The 18,660-nt window shown below is 39.5% G+C and overlaps 1 protein-coding gene across 1 annotated transcript; it reads left to right on the top strand.

Annotated features, from left to right (window-relative positions):
* Nucleotides 1-223: 223 nt before the first annotated feature.
* On the top strand, nucleotides 224-15,528 carry LOC131683778 (T-complex protein 1 subunit eta). Its single transcript, XM_058966073.1, has 5 exons — nucleotides 224-358; nucleotides 763-861; nucleotides 923-2,039; nucleotides 14,655-14,843; nucleotides 15,063-15,528. Exons 1-5 carry the CDS (start codon nucleotides 356-358, stop codon nucleotides 15,281-15,283), a joined length of 1,629 nt encoding a protein of 542 aa, XP_058822056.1. The 5' UTR covers nucleotides 224-355; the 3' UTR covers nucleotides 15,284-15,528.
* The last annotated feature ends 3,132 nt before the right edge of the window (nucleotides 15,529-18,660 follow it).

Genomic DNA, 18,660 nt, shown 5'->3' with positions numbered 1-18,660 from the left:
TTAGGTAGTTTTTCGTTTCCGTGTAACTAGAATCGGTTGTGTCACTGGAGCCGGAATGCAAACTGGAACCAGCCAGAATTCCGGTTCATTTCCGGCTGAGCTTAACTGGGTTTCGCTCTACAGCTTGGCTACCAATAAATAAAATACGTTACCAAATTTCGCTACCAAAGTTTTCGTCGATACTTTTTCGATACATTTTTCAGTCGATCTTTCAACTGTCAATCTTCGCCTTCTGTCAATCTTTTTGTTCATGTGCGCTCTCGCCTCTCGGCTTCATCAGTTTTTGACGGATTTACTTGAAAATTGTGAATATTTCGAATAAAACGTGGTGAAATCTTCAAACTTTTTTTGAAAAATGGTAAGTATTTGGTTTATTCTGCTTTTGTAACACTGTGGTGCTCCTTGTGTTCAGAAACATTCATAATTAAGTGTTCTGCGTAATGAACAAAAAACATGCTGTTTTTTTAGTCTAGAAAAAGGCATAACCCTTGCGTATTTATTTGAACAAATCAGTATGTTCGCATATAAGATACGTAAAATTATTGGTGCCATAAAGATTACATTCTGGAAAATTTTCTGCTTATGTCTAACTGACTATTCTGGAATGAATGAAACAAAAGAATTTTCGGTGCAGACCCATCCAATGATTGAAACCTATACATTCATTATGTCTACGATGCCGAATGTGTTCACTGCAATGATTCATCAGACCGGTAGACGATCAATGTTATTCCTAATGCTTCGATTTTTGTTTCTCAACAGCAACCGCAAATAGTTCTGCTAAAGGAAGGTACCGATACCTCTCAGGGAAAGCCGCAGCTAATTTCTAACATCAATGCCTGCCAATCAATCGTAGATGCGGTGAGTTTGCAAATAAATAGTAAAATTTTACCATACTATAACCCGATTTTATCGTATTCAGGTGCGAACTACGCTTGGTCCACGCGGTATGGATAAGCTGCTCGTGGACAACAATGGCAAGGCAACGATTTCAAACGATGGCGCAACGATTATGAAGCTGTTGGACATTGTACATCCCGCGGCCAGAACTTTGGTTGACATTGCAAAATCACAGGACGCTGAGGTTGGCGATGGGACTACCAGTGTAGTAATGTTGGCGGGAGAATTCCTGAAACAGTTGAAGCCGTATATCGAGGAAGGAGTGCACCCAAGAATAATTATCAAAGCCGTACGAAAGGCACTCACCTTGTGTGTTGCGAGGATCAACGAGATGGCCTTCAAAATAGAGAAACATGACGAAGAAAAGCACCGAGCTTTGCTGGAGAAGTGTGCGGCTACTGCCATGAACTCGAAACTTATTCACCAGCAGAAGGATTTCTTTTCTAAAATGGTCGTTGACGCTGTGACCACTCTGGATGCGTTGCTTCCTCTGAACATGATTGGCGTCAAAAAAGTCACCGGTGGTGCCTTGGAGGATTCTCTACTTGTTGATGGCGTAGCATTTAAGAAGACATTCTCGTACGCTGGCTTTGAGATGCAGCCTAAGTCGTATGAAAATGTAAAAATAGCACTTTTGAACATTGAACTGGAGTTGAAAGCTGAGCGTGATAACGCCGAAGTTCGCGTTGACAATGTGAAAGAATACCAAAAGGTCGTGGATGCCGAATGGCAAATTTTGTACGATAAGTTGGAAAAGATTCATTTGTCTGGTGCTCAGGTCGTCCTTTCCAAACTGCCGATCGGCGATGTTGCTACACAGTACTTTGCCGATAGGGACATGTTTTGCGCTGGTCGCGTCCAAGAGGAAGATCTGAAGCGAACTCTCAAGGCTTGCGGTGGAGCAGTGATGACCACCGTGCAAGATATCGACGACAAGGTGCTCGGCACGTGTGCACACTTCGAGGAGCGTCAGGTGGGTGGCGAACGGTTCAACATTTTCCAAGGCTGCCCGAATGCGAAAACATGTACTCTGATTCTACGCGGTGGTGCCGATCAGTTTCTGGAAGAAACGGAACGGTCCTTACACGATGCAATTATGATTGTAAGACGCACGATTCGAAATGACTCGGTCGTTGCAGGTGAGTAGTTTATTTTTCTGTTTTGAGTGAATTGGCTGTGGTGGGACCTTCAAGTTGGTAGGGCTTTTTCAGTTACGTTTATATTGCGAAGAATCGTCCATTGTTTTCTGAGGGTTTTTGTCATTGTCGGGAAAAACATCGAAAACCGGTAATTCTCAGGGAAATTAATTTTACCTGAAAAAAACCTGTAATCTTCAGGGAATTTTGAAAATTGGCCATGATGATATTAACCCATTATTGCCCAGCCTACTATATATAGTAGGTGCTAAGAAGAACTCCTATTACTAAAACAATAACGCAGACCAGGCATTATCAATGAGTTAATATTGTTCATATACTCTTGCAGAATACGTTTAGAGAAGTTAGAGTGATTAAACTGGCGTTTATGTTTTGTTTTCAATCAATTTTTCCTTAAGGGGTTACACATTTTTGTCAGGATGAAAAAAATCGAATTTTTGCAAATTAGATATTCTGAAAATACATACGCTGAGGAAAATTTTCTCAAAATTTCATTAAGATCGGAATACTACATCTTGAGTTACAGCTATTCAAAGGCCGCTACCCATCGACCACTAGTAGGCGGCGCGTAGTGTTTGATACGCTAGACCGTTGACTCGCTGCACCGACAGTAAAACTCGATTATCTCGGAGTTTTATTTTGTTGAAAAGTTCATTCGCGGCGATCACGATATCTCAAGAATCAATTTATCGATCAATCTGAAATTTTCACAGGTTGTTCCTTATTATATCAGCTACTTTAAGTACAGAAATAATTATACTGGAATGACCACATCATTTTTTCCGATCGGAAAACTTAATTTGTGATGCGCGTGAAAAATAAGTTGGGCAATAATGGGTTAAAATTATATCAATTGTCACAAGCAACGTCATTCGAAAACGATTTTAGTCGTTCAATACCATCCAACTTTTTCTAGAGTATTAACTAATTGCACTGAATTTTTATTGAATAGAATCATTAATTCGAAAAGCGAGAAAATGTAGATTTATAGTTTCATACATTTCTTTAATCCGCTATCACTTCACTTGTATCGACTGCTACGAATAACAAATATTTACAAAACCTTTATTTGCGCTTACTTGCCAATATAACAATCATTCAATTGAATAGTAATATTAGTTTTTTCTTACATTTTAATACTGTCAGTTGGAGAGACGAACGTCATAATAAATATCCAACAGACCGAATCAAATAATAAACAAGTGGAAGAAGCTTGCAATAATCAAATGCAAATGCAATTTCCGTTTACACTTTTTGATGAAATATTCGTTAGTTTTCCAGTTTATTCTGAATCTTTTGACATCAGGTAGGATACTACTGATTTCAAAAAATGTATAGATCACCTACATTAATGAAAATTGATATTTAAAACTTTCATTTATGTTGGGCTACATAAAAAATCACTTATTCGTCTGATAGCTCTGGAATGCTGTTCGTGTTGCATGGTGAAACAAATCTAAATGGCTGGTAGTGGTCAGTTAAGCGCTTTGGAGTGTGTAAGTTTGTTTATTTACGATACTTTACATCATTGGGATCGTACATTCGTATTATGAAAGTTTTAAAATAACATTGCATTTAAATTTGTGTGGCGATTCCAGTTTATCGCAAAAAGTTCTTTCTTCGTTTTGCTTCCTGATTCGTTGTTCAGTTTATCTCTCTGACTACACGTATTTCCTGCAATATTGGACCAAGTGCCGTACATCCAGTTGTACTCCACAGCATTCACAGTTTAGTGGTGGTTCTTTGTTGAGCAGAAAGGCGTTTTTTCGTGTGTGGCTAATTCTTACCCGTGTCAGTGCGTATTGGCCGACAGCGTTGCTTCGCTCCGTCCAATTCTGTGTATCGCGTTTTATTTCTCCCACTGCCTATCCTATACTGTCATCGTTACGCATATTTAACTTCTCTTTAAACATCTGCTGGGATCGGCATATCAATGACCATCAGTGTTCTGGCCTCCTTCGCAAATCGATCTGCCTCCTTGTTCCTGGCTATGCCGCTATATCTTGGAATCCATTCCGCAGCTATTTTGGAGCCACACTTGATATATGAAATAACCTTTGAACCATTCAGCTCTCAACTCATCTCTTGCTGTTCGTCTCCATTTATTACGTTGCCATTTAATTCTTTAATTCTCTCAGTGATCGGTTTTGCTGCTGGTTTCCTGAGCCATGTAGCTCCTATTTCCTATTTAGCTTTATCACTATTTACACGGATAGTCTCCGGCAGTGAACTCACCCTACTCCGACTGAGAGTTCCCTGACGCAAGATTTTCTCCCGAAATCGATACCCGAGCCTGGTGTCCGGTTCGCTGGCGCCTCGATGACCCGAACCCGGTGCTATGTTTCGCATTACTTAACTGGTCCCTAGCTGTGGGTCTAGTCTACTTGGTCCTTTCGCCACTTCGTCTGCAGCTCGGAGAGTATATCCGTCACTAACCTGTTGACCGCTTCCCAGATATGATCATCGTGGTACATCTCTGCGACGACATTGTCGACTGCCATGCCTTCGATCTTTATCAAATCTAGGGCATTCCAAGACCACGTGCTTCGGCGTCTCTTGCACATTCACACACCCTGCAAAGGGGTGACGAAGCATGTCCAGACCGATGTAGGCTATGCTTCCTATATACCCACGCCGTCACATTTGAGATGCGTTGATGGATCCATTTTCCTTTCTCCGCGTTGTCTCACTATTACTGCCACTTAGCCAACGAGTCCGCTCTGGCCAGTTTCCTTGCATTTCGTGTATTCCTCCGCTGATAGCATTCCATGTCCTCGGCCAGAATGATGCAGATGGGAATCATCCCGGCAGTGACGCATACCGTCGCCTGTACGCACTCACGACACGAATAGCCACTAGGCGAAACGTGCTTGTCAACTTCGTTCGGTTGCGCTTTGAGTTTAGCGCCGTAGCCCATGCTGGTACGCCATACCTCAGTATGGAAGATGAGACACTCACCAAGAGACGTATCGTGTTGCATCTTGCTTTTCCGATGTTCGACATGATCCTTGCCAATACGTTAGTTGTCTTCGCTGCTTTCTCACATACATAGCCGACATGACTGTTAATGCCGTATGTTAAATTCCAAGTGATCATAGCCTACCCAACTTGAAGCATTGTCGTACGTTCACAATGCGGTAGTTTGACACCTATCATTTTTAAAAATCGTTGTTTCTTCACTATCTTGCAATGCGCCTTAAAGCTGGCCAATGTCTGGTCTAACATTACACAATTGGTTTATTTTTGGAACAGCTACACGATCGATGGTAATGTTACGCACTGGATCTTGATTTGCAATAGGACTACAGTAGAAGATCTTCGATGGTAGTATTCCATGGTACCAGGCTGTGTCGTATGTCTTGGAGATGTCCAACGAAGCTATGTTCATCGGCCATCGGGAGCGATCTCTCTAGTTCTGTAGAGTACGTATCATTGCCGCGTTCAGGACGAAAAGCATTTTGCCGTTCATCGAGTCGTCTGTTTACGATGCGTTTGAACTGATTTGCCATACACTGCCGCTAGAAGCATAACTGTCCCATGTGCTATGGGAATCCCTATACACATGGGACAATTATGCTTCTAGCGGCAGTACAGCTAGTGAGCGAAATCGGTCGGAAAGCAGTAAGTCCGGAGGCGTTGTAATTCGGTTATTGAATTGAAATAACTATAGCAATCCGCCAGCCAAACAGCGTTGAAAATCTCGAAGAGTGTTACCTTTGCGGATAGCGGGAGTCATTGGAGAAGAGGTTAGCCGATCACAGCAGTCCCTACTGAGACACTTTGCCCTTTGTCGAGAGTCCCCAAAAGCTCATTCAGAGTGAAATCAATGTTGTATACATCATCGGTATCGGGTGAGTGATTCACACATTGCCGTTCCACTCGTACTTTCGCTTGAAAGTATGAAAGATAGTACAAGGTCGCTGATATTTCGCAGTAGTGTATTGCGGTGCGGTGCGGTGTGTGGTTTATTTTACGCGGCTATAAAATTCGTGACACTGCACTATTTGATGATCAGTCTGAATCATTGACGTCCATTGCTGCGATAACACAACCCACTGGCGTAATTATGATTCTCGGCGATTTCAACTTCCCATCAATAAAGTGGCGGTCCATAACGTATTTCTACATTCTGATCCCGAAGAATCCATGTTTTATCCAGACAGTATGACTCTACGATTCTGCAGATTAGTACCACGCTGAACGAGATCGATAGGATTATGGATCTGGGCTTACTTTACGCTCGAGATTAATCGTCGAATATTTCAACCTTCCTTGTCCCGCTAGTAAAGTATGTTTTTCACCATCAAACCTTACATCTCACATTTGGTCTTTCACGAGCTGGGCGACCATAACATAATTTGGAACATTTTGCAAAGCAAAAACTGGAACTCTGTGCTATGCAAAGATGAGAATGCCGCCACTGAAAACTTCTGCCATATAATGAGCTACCTCATTGATCGTCTTGTCCCTAAGGTAAATAATCGATGAACTGACTAATCCCCCTGGCAGACAGCAGAGCTGCGTCGACTAAAAATGGCGAAAAATGGCATTACGAATGTCTAGCAATTGTCGCACCTTGTCGGTAAGAACTCTTGTCAGTCTCAAGCACGATTTAAAAAAAAAACTGAATAGAACTATCAACGACAAATGCAACGTAGGGTTAAGTTGGGTCCCAAATCGTTTTGGAGCTTCGTCAAAGTAAAGCTGAAATGCACTGGTCTGCCTTCTACAATATTTTTGGATCAATGAAATGAGAATAATTCACAAACTGTAAATCGTTCTTTTTGTTCACAAACTGTAAATCGTTCTTTAAGTTCTAAGTTTGCAGTAAATAAATATGCTAGTTCTTCCGCTTCCGAACTGTTCCTAAAGTCTTTCGGTCGTTTAGGTACTACATTTCTTCGCTGCCGGTTACCACGCAGAGTATTCACTGTCGGTCACAGCCCGGTCGTTGTGATGCTCGGCAAAATCTTCCATAGATTTGTGTTAAATTGATTTCTTTCCGTGACGCTGCTCTTGATTCCTAGAATCGTCTGAGTGCTGTTCTGCCGTTCTACGCCCAATTGTCCCATGTTGCAAAACTGGCAACTGAGAAAAACGCGATTGTAGATGAAAATTGTATTAGCAATCTGAAGGGAAACGGTGTAACAAAAAAAGCTTTATTGTCTGGAATTACGTTCATAGCAATCGTTTCCAATATAATCAGTCCGGTTTTTCGTTATAGAGATCCAATTAACGTTAGTTTTTACGAAAAATGTTAAGTGGGACTGTTATGCCGAGAAATCGAACGGAAACCGGAAAATTCTACGCATATAAGTCCCAAAACGATCTATGTAAACGATACTCATAACTCATTTTTTTTTACAAAAGTGTATGTCGTGAGTTTTTCTGTTACTCGGGAAATTTGTTTGCTTCATCAAAATTGGAAATAGGGTAAAGTATCTATTTTTACTCTATTTAGAAGGGTACCTCACAAAATCATTAATTACTCTGCCTACACTCGATGGAGTGCATATAATTTGGCATCCACAACCTTGCTTCGTTCTTAAGAACCAATCTAATAACACAAATGGCCTAAAATCAATGAAATGCTAGTGTTTGATCGCAACAAAAGCTCCAATCGAGTGCCCCAATTGTCGCCCTACCATTTGATCAAATGTGTTGAACAAAGCAAACGCTGCACTAACCAACGGCTTCAATTGGGTAGCGTGATAATAGAAGCATTGCGAAAATAGGCTCATTGTCCTAGATGCGTTCGCCATGTTATGCAAGCGACGATAGTGATGAAGAGCTTTACTGCCCATATATGCATAAGAGTCCCATATTGAAAAACAGCAAGCCGAGAAAAACGCTGTTCAAGATTTACATTTTTCATTGAGCCTTATGGATGGGACAACCATGTTTTGATATTTTTTCGATATTTTCTGAACAAACTTGGTAAACTAATTTGTGCATTATGATTCAGTGGTGATACAGAATAAAATCCAATAGATATCTCATTTTCGACAAAAATCCATATGGGACTCTTATGCTTATATGGGCAGTTTACAGGATTGATCTCACTGCTGTGATTAATATTGCCACTGCCATCTCTTTTTTAATGAACCTGTATTTTTCCATCAATTTTTTCAGTACCCGACATCTAGCGTAATGTACTTCTTAACTAAACGCTACGTAATGATTTTTTATTGCGCTCTTTTTTTGGGATTTTTGTTAGTGGGACAATTATGCGTAGAATATCAACAATGGGACAAACAGACTTGGTATTTTTTCACGAAGTCTTCGAACAAACTTTATGATTTGGATGTGTTTTCTGAAAATATACATCAAAAAGGACTGTTTGAAAATGGCCAAAAAGCAACATGGGACATGAGAACGGCAGTGTTGGTCTATCAGGGTCAGAGATCTCTAGACGTCGAGGGGCTGTTTTTGCGTGACCCCGAAACTCAGTCACGTTGCAATCCCAACCGCTGCCAGTTCATATATTTTGATAGCAGTTTGAGTTAGAATCTTACTTATTTTCGCTTCAAGCTAAAACGACATTAATTATTAACGTTTAATATCTTACAATCCCTTGCCTATTAAATGTCGTTACAACATATAAAAAGAACAATGTGACGCATTCATTATTAGTAAACAAGAAAAGTAGGAAAAATAATGTTTTGGATGAAATTTTCATTCTGAACCTGGATTTTTTTCACAAAACTTTGGTAAAACCTGGAATACTCTTTTTTTTTTTCTTCGGATTGAGTAGACACCTTGAATAAAATAATATGATATCATGGGTTGACAGTTTGGCCTTAGTACCAATCGCTTCATAATACACAGGTTTGATGTTATCATAAATGTTAGGGACTGTTCCGCGAGTTTTGCGGACCGGAAGGGTATACACAGAATCGAACATAAATCGTTAAATGTCTAAAATCATGAGCAATATGACAAAAACTTGAAGTCAATTTGTTTCATAAAGTTATTCAAAAACTCCATAAAACTTTGAGAAGGTTGAATGAAGTTGCTCAAATGTAGGTGTATGTAGAAACTATTCAATAATATAGAAAAATTATATTTTTATTATTTTGATACATTTTATCCGAGTTTAAGTTTCATAAAACATTGAGTTTACTTATTTAATTGATGATATAGAATACAATTGTTATTTTAAAATCAGTACATTGCAAATAAAAGTACCAGGATACAAAAAATGTAGGTCAATAATAATAAGTTCAAGCCCTGTATCCTACCTAGTAGAGCTCTGAAATATTGACATCCCCGATTGACCTTGAAAGAGAAACGAAAGAAAAATACGCTCGGTGCGCTTCTGTTATTTGCTTTATCGTTTAATCGTGCGTCGTAGTGCATTCATTCAGTTATTATCGGCTCAAATTCAATTTCAGTTGCAAACTGAAATTGAATTTGATTCTATGATGACTATGAGTTATTGAGCAAAAATACATCAGGCATAGACTCCGTGGGTTTGGCGGTGGACTCCAGACTCCATAATGTTTATGCTTAGGGATTTTTAGCTTGGAGACCTTGGATTCTGTTGGTCCCTAGAATCTAATAGCAACACGGCGCGTGCTTCAGGTGGTGGATAGAAGCGAAGGGATACCCTGACGACCGGCAGATTGAATTATTTTTGCTATCAATGCAACTAGATCCAGACCGATGCAGTATCCTATGGTTGGTGGTTCATTATTCAATTTGCACAATGCATTAAAACTTAAGGCAATTAGCCAAAGTACTCGGATCACACCAATTTAACCCAAATCTAAAGTAAACATCATTCAATTGCACAATGTATTGAATTTAAAATTTAAGTAAACTATCCAAAGTATTGGGACCATATCAAGTCAAATGTTCAAAATGTGCCTAGTAATTTTGAAGAAGCATCATCCACGCGAACCAAGCCGTCAAATAAAGTGGCTATGTTCCCAAATATAAGCAACTTAGAGTACGTCCCTTCCTTCCTTGTTTGTTTTACTTCTATTAGTTTGCTTTTCCACTACTCATGTAAACCAAAAAATCAGTCAATTTATACGCTCCTACTTTACGTCTTCATGTTTTTTTCATTTAATTCGGCATGTTCTTTTTCCTTTTATCATCTTATCCTATATCTTAATTTAGATTCATTATAACACTCACTAACACAATCAATTGCATATGCTCTCATATACGCTCATAATATCTCATTCAACACGTACAAACGCCGCTAGCCTTTGCGATAACACAAACCGGGTCACAAACGCGAACATGCTCGCGCGATCATGAGTTCAGTTGAACCAATTAAGAATGATGCTCATATTCATTAGACAACACATTCCATGGAATCGTGACCGGTAACTCTAGTGTTATGGGAGAACTGTCTTCTAGTACCTGAACCGTACACTAAAAACTAAGAAACAAACTCACAGTCCGCGCGATTATTCAAGAACACACGCGAATATGCACATGACCACACAGTTACAAAATCGAATTCATACACGCGAAATCACATACGATCTGACATAGGCGACAAACACGTGAGCATACAAGTGCTTGAGCTTTTCGCGATCTTTCACGCACATCTACGGTTGGCGTCTCACAAACTTGATAAAACGACGGGATAAAATGAACTTTTTAACACTTATAAATTGGCATCACAAAATACATACATTTGCTATCAAACCTTATGGAGAAACATATTGTATTTTTTCTGAACAGCCAACAGTAGTACTGTTCAAAGCACCTTTTCATCACATTCTGCAGCGCAATTATTCGTCAAGTATACATCAATCCCTTAACCCTACCCCAACCCACACCCTGTTCCTCTCCCATGGCGTTTTCGTGGTCCGCATAAACTATTCTGCCATTACCCCTGCTATCATCGGCATTGGACTAACTTGCGCTCTCATTGCCCCACCAAACGCTGCAAAATGAAAATGAAAAAATACATCAGCCATAGATTACTCAGTTCAATTATACTCGAAAATATAGACGATGTCACCTTCTGCCCACATATAACAAATGAATGCGTTGGTTATTGAATGAATACATATTTTACCTGTACTGAAGGCATTCGATTCTGCGTGAAACTTAAATCAGCTTGAAAGGCGTTGAAACTGAACACCGGTTTCGGTAAATTCACACAGCAATCGGCAACTGCATTTGAGATTGCGCAGCAAATTACAAACAAAATAAATCAAGTATGTGATTTGGTTCGTGGTGTACTAGCGGACGGCAACGGATGCTATAACAAAATGATCAATCCCGAATTGAAGATTAGTGAATTATTACTGTCGTTCCAACTTGCCACTCTGTATGCAGTTCTATTTGCCCCAACGTGCGTCAAAATACGGGGTATAATGGAACACTAAAAAATTAAGGTGAACAATGGTTTCTCAGCAGACAGTTCACAATTACTACACTTAATATATCCTAAACGATTGTTTAACATACAACTTTTTAGTAATAATTTGCAACCATAACATTTTTCGATCGTTTGATTTGGTTAGTGAAAACGAGGTTTGATTTCGCGAACGACGCAAAATAAACAAGTGCGAAAATCGTTGAGATATTTCAAACTACCGCTTATGGTATACAAAAGGTGCTTTTAAGGCAGCTTTTTGCTGGTAAAAATAATCTCAACGATTGCTCTTTTCTGGTGAAGGTTCTGACTTCCGTTCCAACTTGCTCTGCTTTTTTCTTTGCTTCGTTCAGTTTGATAAACTAGGAACTGGGGTATTTAATATGCAGTGAAAATAAGTATTTTTTGGTCTGGGTAGGATGATGGCTGATGTTTTTGTTATCAATCAATAAGTATTTTCTGATTTCAAACTTTGCATACACATTCTATGTTAAAAATACCTAACCCCTACGTTAAGTTTTTGAGATAAATTTTCAATTAAGGGGGTTTTTACTCATTTTAACCCTAGAACGTTGCACTGGGGTACAAATGTACCACACGCCTTCTTCGGAGCCGTGTGAAAACGAGAATTCGGCATCTACCGACCTGGGACCCTAACCATAATTCAATTTAGAGTTCCTAGTAAGAGTAGGAAAAGGTGGTATAGCCAGTTTGCTTAAGCCTTCGTAGAAGCAGGTGTCAAAGTTGGTGTGGGGTACATTTGTACCCCAGTGTACGGTTGCCGTTAGTGTTTCGTCAGGTTTCGTACTGTCAGTGAAAATGTGATTCGTGACAATACCAGTTTAAATACTGATTGTTTTACTACATAAGTAACAATTGCTGATTGTTATTTTTGAATTGTTTATTTTTTATAGTTTTTCAAAGCTATGGCTCGCAGGTATAATTATCGCACAATTACTGCTGTAACAGTAACGTTGCGTGTTACCCATGTATTACTGGCCAGAAACATTTTTTTTCATTTCAATTTCCACCCCATTTCGAGGTATTTTTTAAAACCCGATTTTTAAACATTCACTCTCCCAAATAAGTGCACTTTTTAAAAAATATCGAAATTCCGTTTTATAGCGTTTTAAAACCATTCTTTCAACTTTTAGAATCATTTTTTTTCAAATCGGTTGAAAATTCGCAAAGTTATAGTAATGTTTATGAAAAAAGTCAAAACCGCGATTTATTCAATTTTTATTTTGTTCAAACCAATTCATGTATCATTGATTTAATAAATTCCGTACTTTCACTTACGCAGCTGTTTTCGCATTTGAAAAACGAAGAAAGTGATGTATTGTACCTTTCCTTTGTTTGCAATTTTACCAGCGAAAATTGCGATCAAGCGCGTAGGGTACATTTTTACCCCAGTGCAACGTTCTAATGTGGAAAACGCAAGTGCAACGTTCCAGGGCTAAATAAAAATTACTATTTTTCACGAAAAATTTCGCCTTATTATGAGTAAACACCCCCTTAAATGAAAAAAATTATCTCAAAAACTCAACGTACGGGTTAGGTATTTTTAACATAGAATGTGTATGCAAAGTTTGAAAGAAATCGGTCAAGTAGTTTTTGAATGGCAGGTCACACCGCAAAGCATGTTTTTTCCGGAGACGTTGTACAAAAAGCTCCGTCACCGAGTCGTTTGTCACCCCCCCCCCCCCTTAAATGGAGCTTTCAATGATTTAGGGACAGGACCAAGTTTTTAAGATATGGTTGGTGCTGGGCGTGTGGCCTTCGTCTGGCATTTGATAAGGATTTTGTCCATTCTCGTTGGAAACGAAGGCTTCCTGACTAGTTGGGGAATGCGTGTTCCTATTTACAGGTGTTTTCCGCTAGTTATTGGCGCTTTTGACCTTTGATATGTTGCTTGGTTCAGCGAAGGATTGTAGGACTGGAACCTGGTAGAATGTTGATCATTTCGATCGACCAGTCTAGTTTGGTGACAGACAGAGGGTCTTCCTCAGATTTGTGTGGTTTGTTCCAGTTGATAATCGCTTTAAGCAGATTGGTTCGTTCGGAGGATTAGAGGGTAAGAGCGAATATCTCTGAAGTATCAATTTTTGATAAATTTTAAAAATACTGTCACTACTTCAGTGTGTTGTTTAAATTATAGAGGTTTCAACCTTAGGGTTATTCTTTTGTTCCGGTTAGAACAATTTCTAACCCCATGTGCGGCGGGTGTGGTTTCGAATCCAACTGTGTTGCACCTAAGGCAATCAACTTACTGGCTACCTTATGCTCATCCTCCATCACCAATGTCGACTAGAACAGGGTTTATCAAATTCTGATATAAGATTAAGAAGTTTACCTCAGTTATACCAGAGATTAACAGACATAACACTCAAAAATAATGCTTAGCCCACTTTAACGGTCATTTTAAATATATTTGTAGTTGGGACTGTGGCCGCTTTTGAAATTATGGCGCCACTGTCATATGAACAAGCATATGGGGCATAGACCACTAGTGAAAAATTGTTCCCAAGCCTGAGGGGTACCCAACCAGCAAATGAGCGTTTTTTTAAATAATTTCGTCATAGTGTTATGTCTGTTAGTCTGGTTATACTGCCTATAATCGCAAGTCTGTCTCAAGTAGATATGGCATCAAATGGAACATGGGACAGACTTGCGATTATGGGCACTCTAATAGTGAAAAAAATCGCAAGTAAGGGCCAATACTGTTAGCATCTTATTTATTATTTATTAATAGTCGTTCGATCCGCTTCAGACCCAGGAGACTAAAAAGAGAACAGGAATGAGACCGAAGCGGTTTTAATTCGAAATTTGTTTAGTATAAATAACGATGACTCAAACGCGCTGGCAGGGGAACATATTATATAGGGATAGACAAATTAGAGTGCGTGGCATCACGCTCTTTGAGACAAAAATGCGTAAAATTTCGTCCTCCTCCCAGGACCGATATTTACTTGGCAGCTAGTCAGGGTCACCACCTCGTCCGATTTTGCAAAATTTGTCTCGCGGGACGGACCGAGTTCCACACTGAAGTCCTATCAGTACACTAAAAAAGGAAATTATCTCTAAAATATTTTGCACTCTGTTTGCTGTTTTTCGAATTCGGTTCAATTGACTGGTACCCCGGAAAACACTTTGTAATCAATAGTGATTACAAAGTATTTCGGTTATAGAGCCGCCTTGCTGTCTAGAAATCTAATTAATGTATACGTGTTTATTTCTTTTCGTGTTGCCTTTAGGTGGTGGAGCCATTGAGATGGAACTGTCGAAAATGCTACGTGACTATTCGCGTACCATCGCTGGTAAGGAGCAGCTATTGATTGGAGCGATAGCAAAGGCGCTGGAGGTAATTCCTCGCCAACTTTGCGATAATGCAGGCTTCGATGCGACCAACATCTTAAACAAGCTGCGTCAGAAGCACGCCCAAGGTAAGAAAATTTGTTGTTGTTGAAAGATAATGTGTAACAGAAACAACAGTAAATTTCTTGTCAGTTTTGTGATTGTTGACTATTTTATTTTTGTTTGTGCCAGCAACGTGTAAAACACGAAAGTTTTATATCTGGTTTAACGTATAAAAATGATCGTTTGAACATTCTTTCATTTCCTTTTAATATGTTTGAAATAATAAAATATTATTCTTTACGCAGGCTGCCAGTGGTATGGTGTGGACATCTTGAAGGAACACATTGCCGACAATTTCGAAGCCTTTGTTTGGGAACCATCAGTCATCAAAATCAACGCGCTGACGGCAGCATGCGAAGCGACGTGTATGATCCTTTCGGTAGATGAAACGATTAAAAGCCCGAAATCTGCCGGCGGCGAAATGCCTCAAGCACCAATGGGAAGAGGAATGGGTCGCCCGTTTTAATGTAATCGTTATGCACAATAATGTATCGATAATATTAACAACTTCTTTTAAACTCACTAATTTAGATCCATAATTTCTCTTCCAATAAGTTTTTTTGTTAACCTTTAGCACAATACATTGCTTCTCCGTTTGCGTTGTCCAATGCATAGTTTTCGTTACAGTCATAATCAAGTACATTGCATAAATATACTTATACTCACAGCACCTCATACCAATAAAAAGATAGTCTCGCTTTGAAACCTAAACCAACTTTTACTTCGTAATAAATTACATCCCTTGGGAACTTTTTTCAATGTTCCATTGACACTTCTTAAAAAAGCAAAACCAGTGAGTTCACTCCACTACACCGGTGCACTGCCATCGAAAACGGCATTACCGACATCTAACGCACACCGCGTGCAAATAAGTGTATGCAAATGTTGCATTAGGCAAGGAATTAATATAGAATTAGCCGAGCATCTCACTGTACTCAAGAGGAACGATTTTTGGTTAAGAAAGTGCGTCAAGAAAAACCTAACAAAATATTCGCAACAACCGACCATCGTATTACATTATTAGGGGTCTGATCCATTTGCGTCGTATAGGACTATTGGAGAACAAATTGGAAATGTGATAAGATCGAAAACAGTTCGCTGTAGAAGGAAGGATTGCTAGGAAGTTTACTTTGCATGCTTTGGCGTGACGAATCGAAGACAAACATGTTTTTCTCCGATACTCAACGAAACGTTTGACGTCCAAAGGGTAAGTAGTTTGAAACGCGATACACGTTGAAAAACGATAAAGCACGGAGGCTTATTATGGATTCGAGCTGCTTTTCGTGGAATGGCGCAGAACCTATTTTTCGCATTACCACTATAATGAGATTTGAATACAACGTCCGGAGGAGGTCATTCTGAAGAAAATATGCCTCTTATACGGCAGTTTCAGCAGGATATCGATCCGAATTACAAATCGAGGCAAGCGAATGAATGGATTCGGAATAATAAAGTACACTCAAGTTTTTTTTACGCGGTTTTTTTGCGCGGTATTTTTTTACGCGGTTTTTTTTACGCGGATTTTGAAATTTACGCGGTTTTCATTTACGCGGATTTTGAAATTTACGCGGTTTTCATTTACGCGGATTTTGAAATTTACGCGGTTTTCATTTACGCGGTTTTTGAAATTTACGCGGTTTTCATTTACGCGGATTTTGGAATTTACGCGGTATACATCAATGAGGTCCCCTTTATCGCGGATTCTTAAATTTAAGTGGTCTTCATTTACGCGGATTTTGAAATTTACGCGGTTTTCATTTACGCGGATTTTGAAATTTACGCGGTTTTCATTTACGCGGATTTTGAAATTTACGCGGTTTTCATTTACGCGGATTTTGAAATTTACGCGGTTTTCATTTACGCGGATTTTGAAATTTACGCGGTTTTCATTTACGCGGTTTTCATTTACGCGGCTCGTATCCCCCGCGTAAAAAAAACCTGAGTATCTGTTAATTCATGGCCTAGCCAATCTCCCAAAATCAATCTGTACTTAAATATTCGTTATCTCCCAACTTTCTAAAATAAAGATCCTTTATGGGAAGCAATTCATAAGAAATGGTGAACTATACCTATAAAAATTTGTCGGCGTTTGAGGGATCAATACCTAGACGAATGGTTAAAATACTTGCCAGATGGTCAAATGGAGGTCGTGGCAGGCTCGACTCCTAAGGTTCCCCTGGACCTCAACGTTACCCAGAACTCTCAGCGTCATGTGTGGTCTTCCACCGGCCGAAAAAAATGGCTGATTTTTTTGTATATTCCTGAGGATCTGACAGAACGGTTCTCGGCTGTGATAGAAATATCAAAGATACGCCCGGACAAGGTCATGGTATTGTTAATCAACTCAAAGCAGGCAAACAATATTGTTTGCAGCGAGCACTTTAGCCGAGACTATAATGTGTATATTCCAATGGTAAGGGTAGAGATTGAAGGTGTCGTCAACGATGAGAGTTTGACATACAAGAATCTGCTACAGAACGGGGTTGGCTGTTTTAGAGGCAGATTACTTCAGCCGGTGAAAATACTTGATTGCAAGCGTTTGCATCCAATACTAGTCACGAGGGGATGGTTTGAAAACTACCACCAATCAAACTCTTATCGGGTGACATTCGCTGGGTCCGCTTTACCGAGCTACATCCTCTTGCACAAAGTTCGGTTAATTGTCCATCTGTTTGTACCGCGGGTTAAATTGCAAACAATTGGGTAACGTAGCCACCTATTGTAGGAATAAGGCCCATTGTGGGAAATGTGGCGTCAATCATAATGATGACTTTTGCAACAGGTATCCTAAAAAGTGCCCTTACTGTGGGGAAAATCAGCATGATCTCCCGACATGTCCCACGAACAAACGACGCGGGTATAATTTTAAAAGTTCGCGCAAGTAACGTTCCAAGCGATCTTTTGCAGAAATGCTAAATAAATCTACGCAAATCTGATGACTAGAAGGAACGAATGCTGAAGTGCCAAAAAGTTGTAGGAAAAGAAGAAGCATTTCTTCTAAACTTCCTTGTAAAGGCCAGAAGGTGTCTCTTAAGTGGGCTCCTAAAATAACATCTTTCAGAAATGCTACAAAAAACCTGAAGCTAGTAGCTCCTAGAGTCTGAAAACTAAGATCCGATGAGGAACTCCAAACATTTCCCGGAACACCAAAAACCCCAAGTGTTCCTTCATTTCAGTCCGAGAATTATCTCTGTGCTGGAATTATTAAATTCTCAATGATGATCTCATCTTTTGAAAACTCTGATGTTAGTATTTATGCCAACGATCGTGTCCTTCGCTGGCTGATTCAAAATTTGAATTTGAAAATTTATCGTGAGATGGCTGAATTATAGGCGTTTAAAATTGGACCACATTTCGTTACATACCATGTTTGTAGAATTTGCAAAGTTCACCCCTATATCGAAAACAAAGACGTAGTCCTACGTCTAAAAATATTAACACTCAGAATTACCAAAATAATTAAAACATTCAGATATGAATAATATTTTTAGTTTTACCATCTGGGGCTAAATTCTTCGGTGTTTCAACCCTTAAGCATGTATAACTGTCCATGGAAGAAACATGGATATTTCACACCAGAATCGGCAGACAATAAATTTCTAATTGGTGTATGCCAGCAGTGGCGGCACTAAGGGGGGGCGAAGGGGGCAACCGCCCCGAGCGGCAAAATCAGGGGTCGGCATTTCCTACTCAATAAATTTCTATAATATTTTTTAGTAATTGTTCAAGTTTCATTAATCACGATAAAATTCAATTTATTTCATTTTGGCAACTATTGACGATGGGGATCGGGATGATGGATGCGATAGAACAAAACTATATACATATTGCAAGGTAGTAGTG

This window comes from Topomyia yanbarensis, chromosome 2, assembly GCF_030247195.1.
Source record: "Topomyia yanbarensis strain Yona2022 chromosome 2, ASM3024719v1, whole genome shotgun sequence".
NCBI lineage: Eukaryota > Metazoa > Arthropoda > Insecta > Diptera > Culicidae > Topomyia > Topomyia yanbarensis.
This window is presented reverse-complemented; position numbering and strand designations above follow the sequence as displayed.

What these genes read in the sequence shown, in the direction of transcription:
- LOC131683778 (XM_058966073.1), top strand. An exon ending in GCCAATCAATCGTAGATGCG is followed by an intron (nt 862 to 922) that starts GTGAGTTTGCAA and finishes TATCGTATTCAG; the next exon opens with GTGCGAACTACGCTTGGTCC. An exon ending in AAATGACTCGGTCGTTGCAG is followed by an intron (nt 2,040 to 14,654) that starts GTGAGTAGTTTA and finishes TGTTGCCTTTAG; the next exon opens with GTGGTGGAGCCATTGAGATG.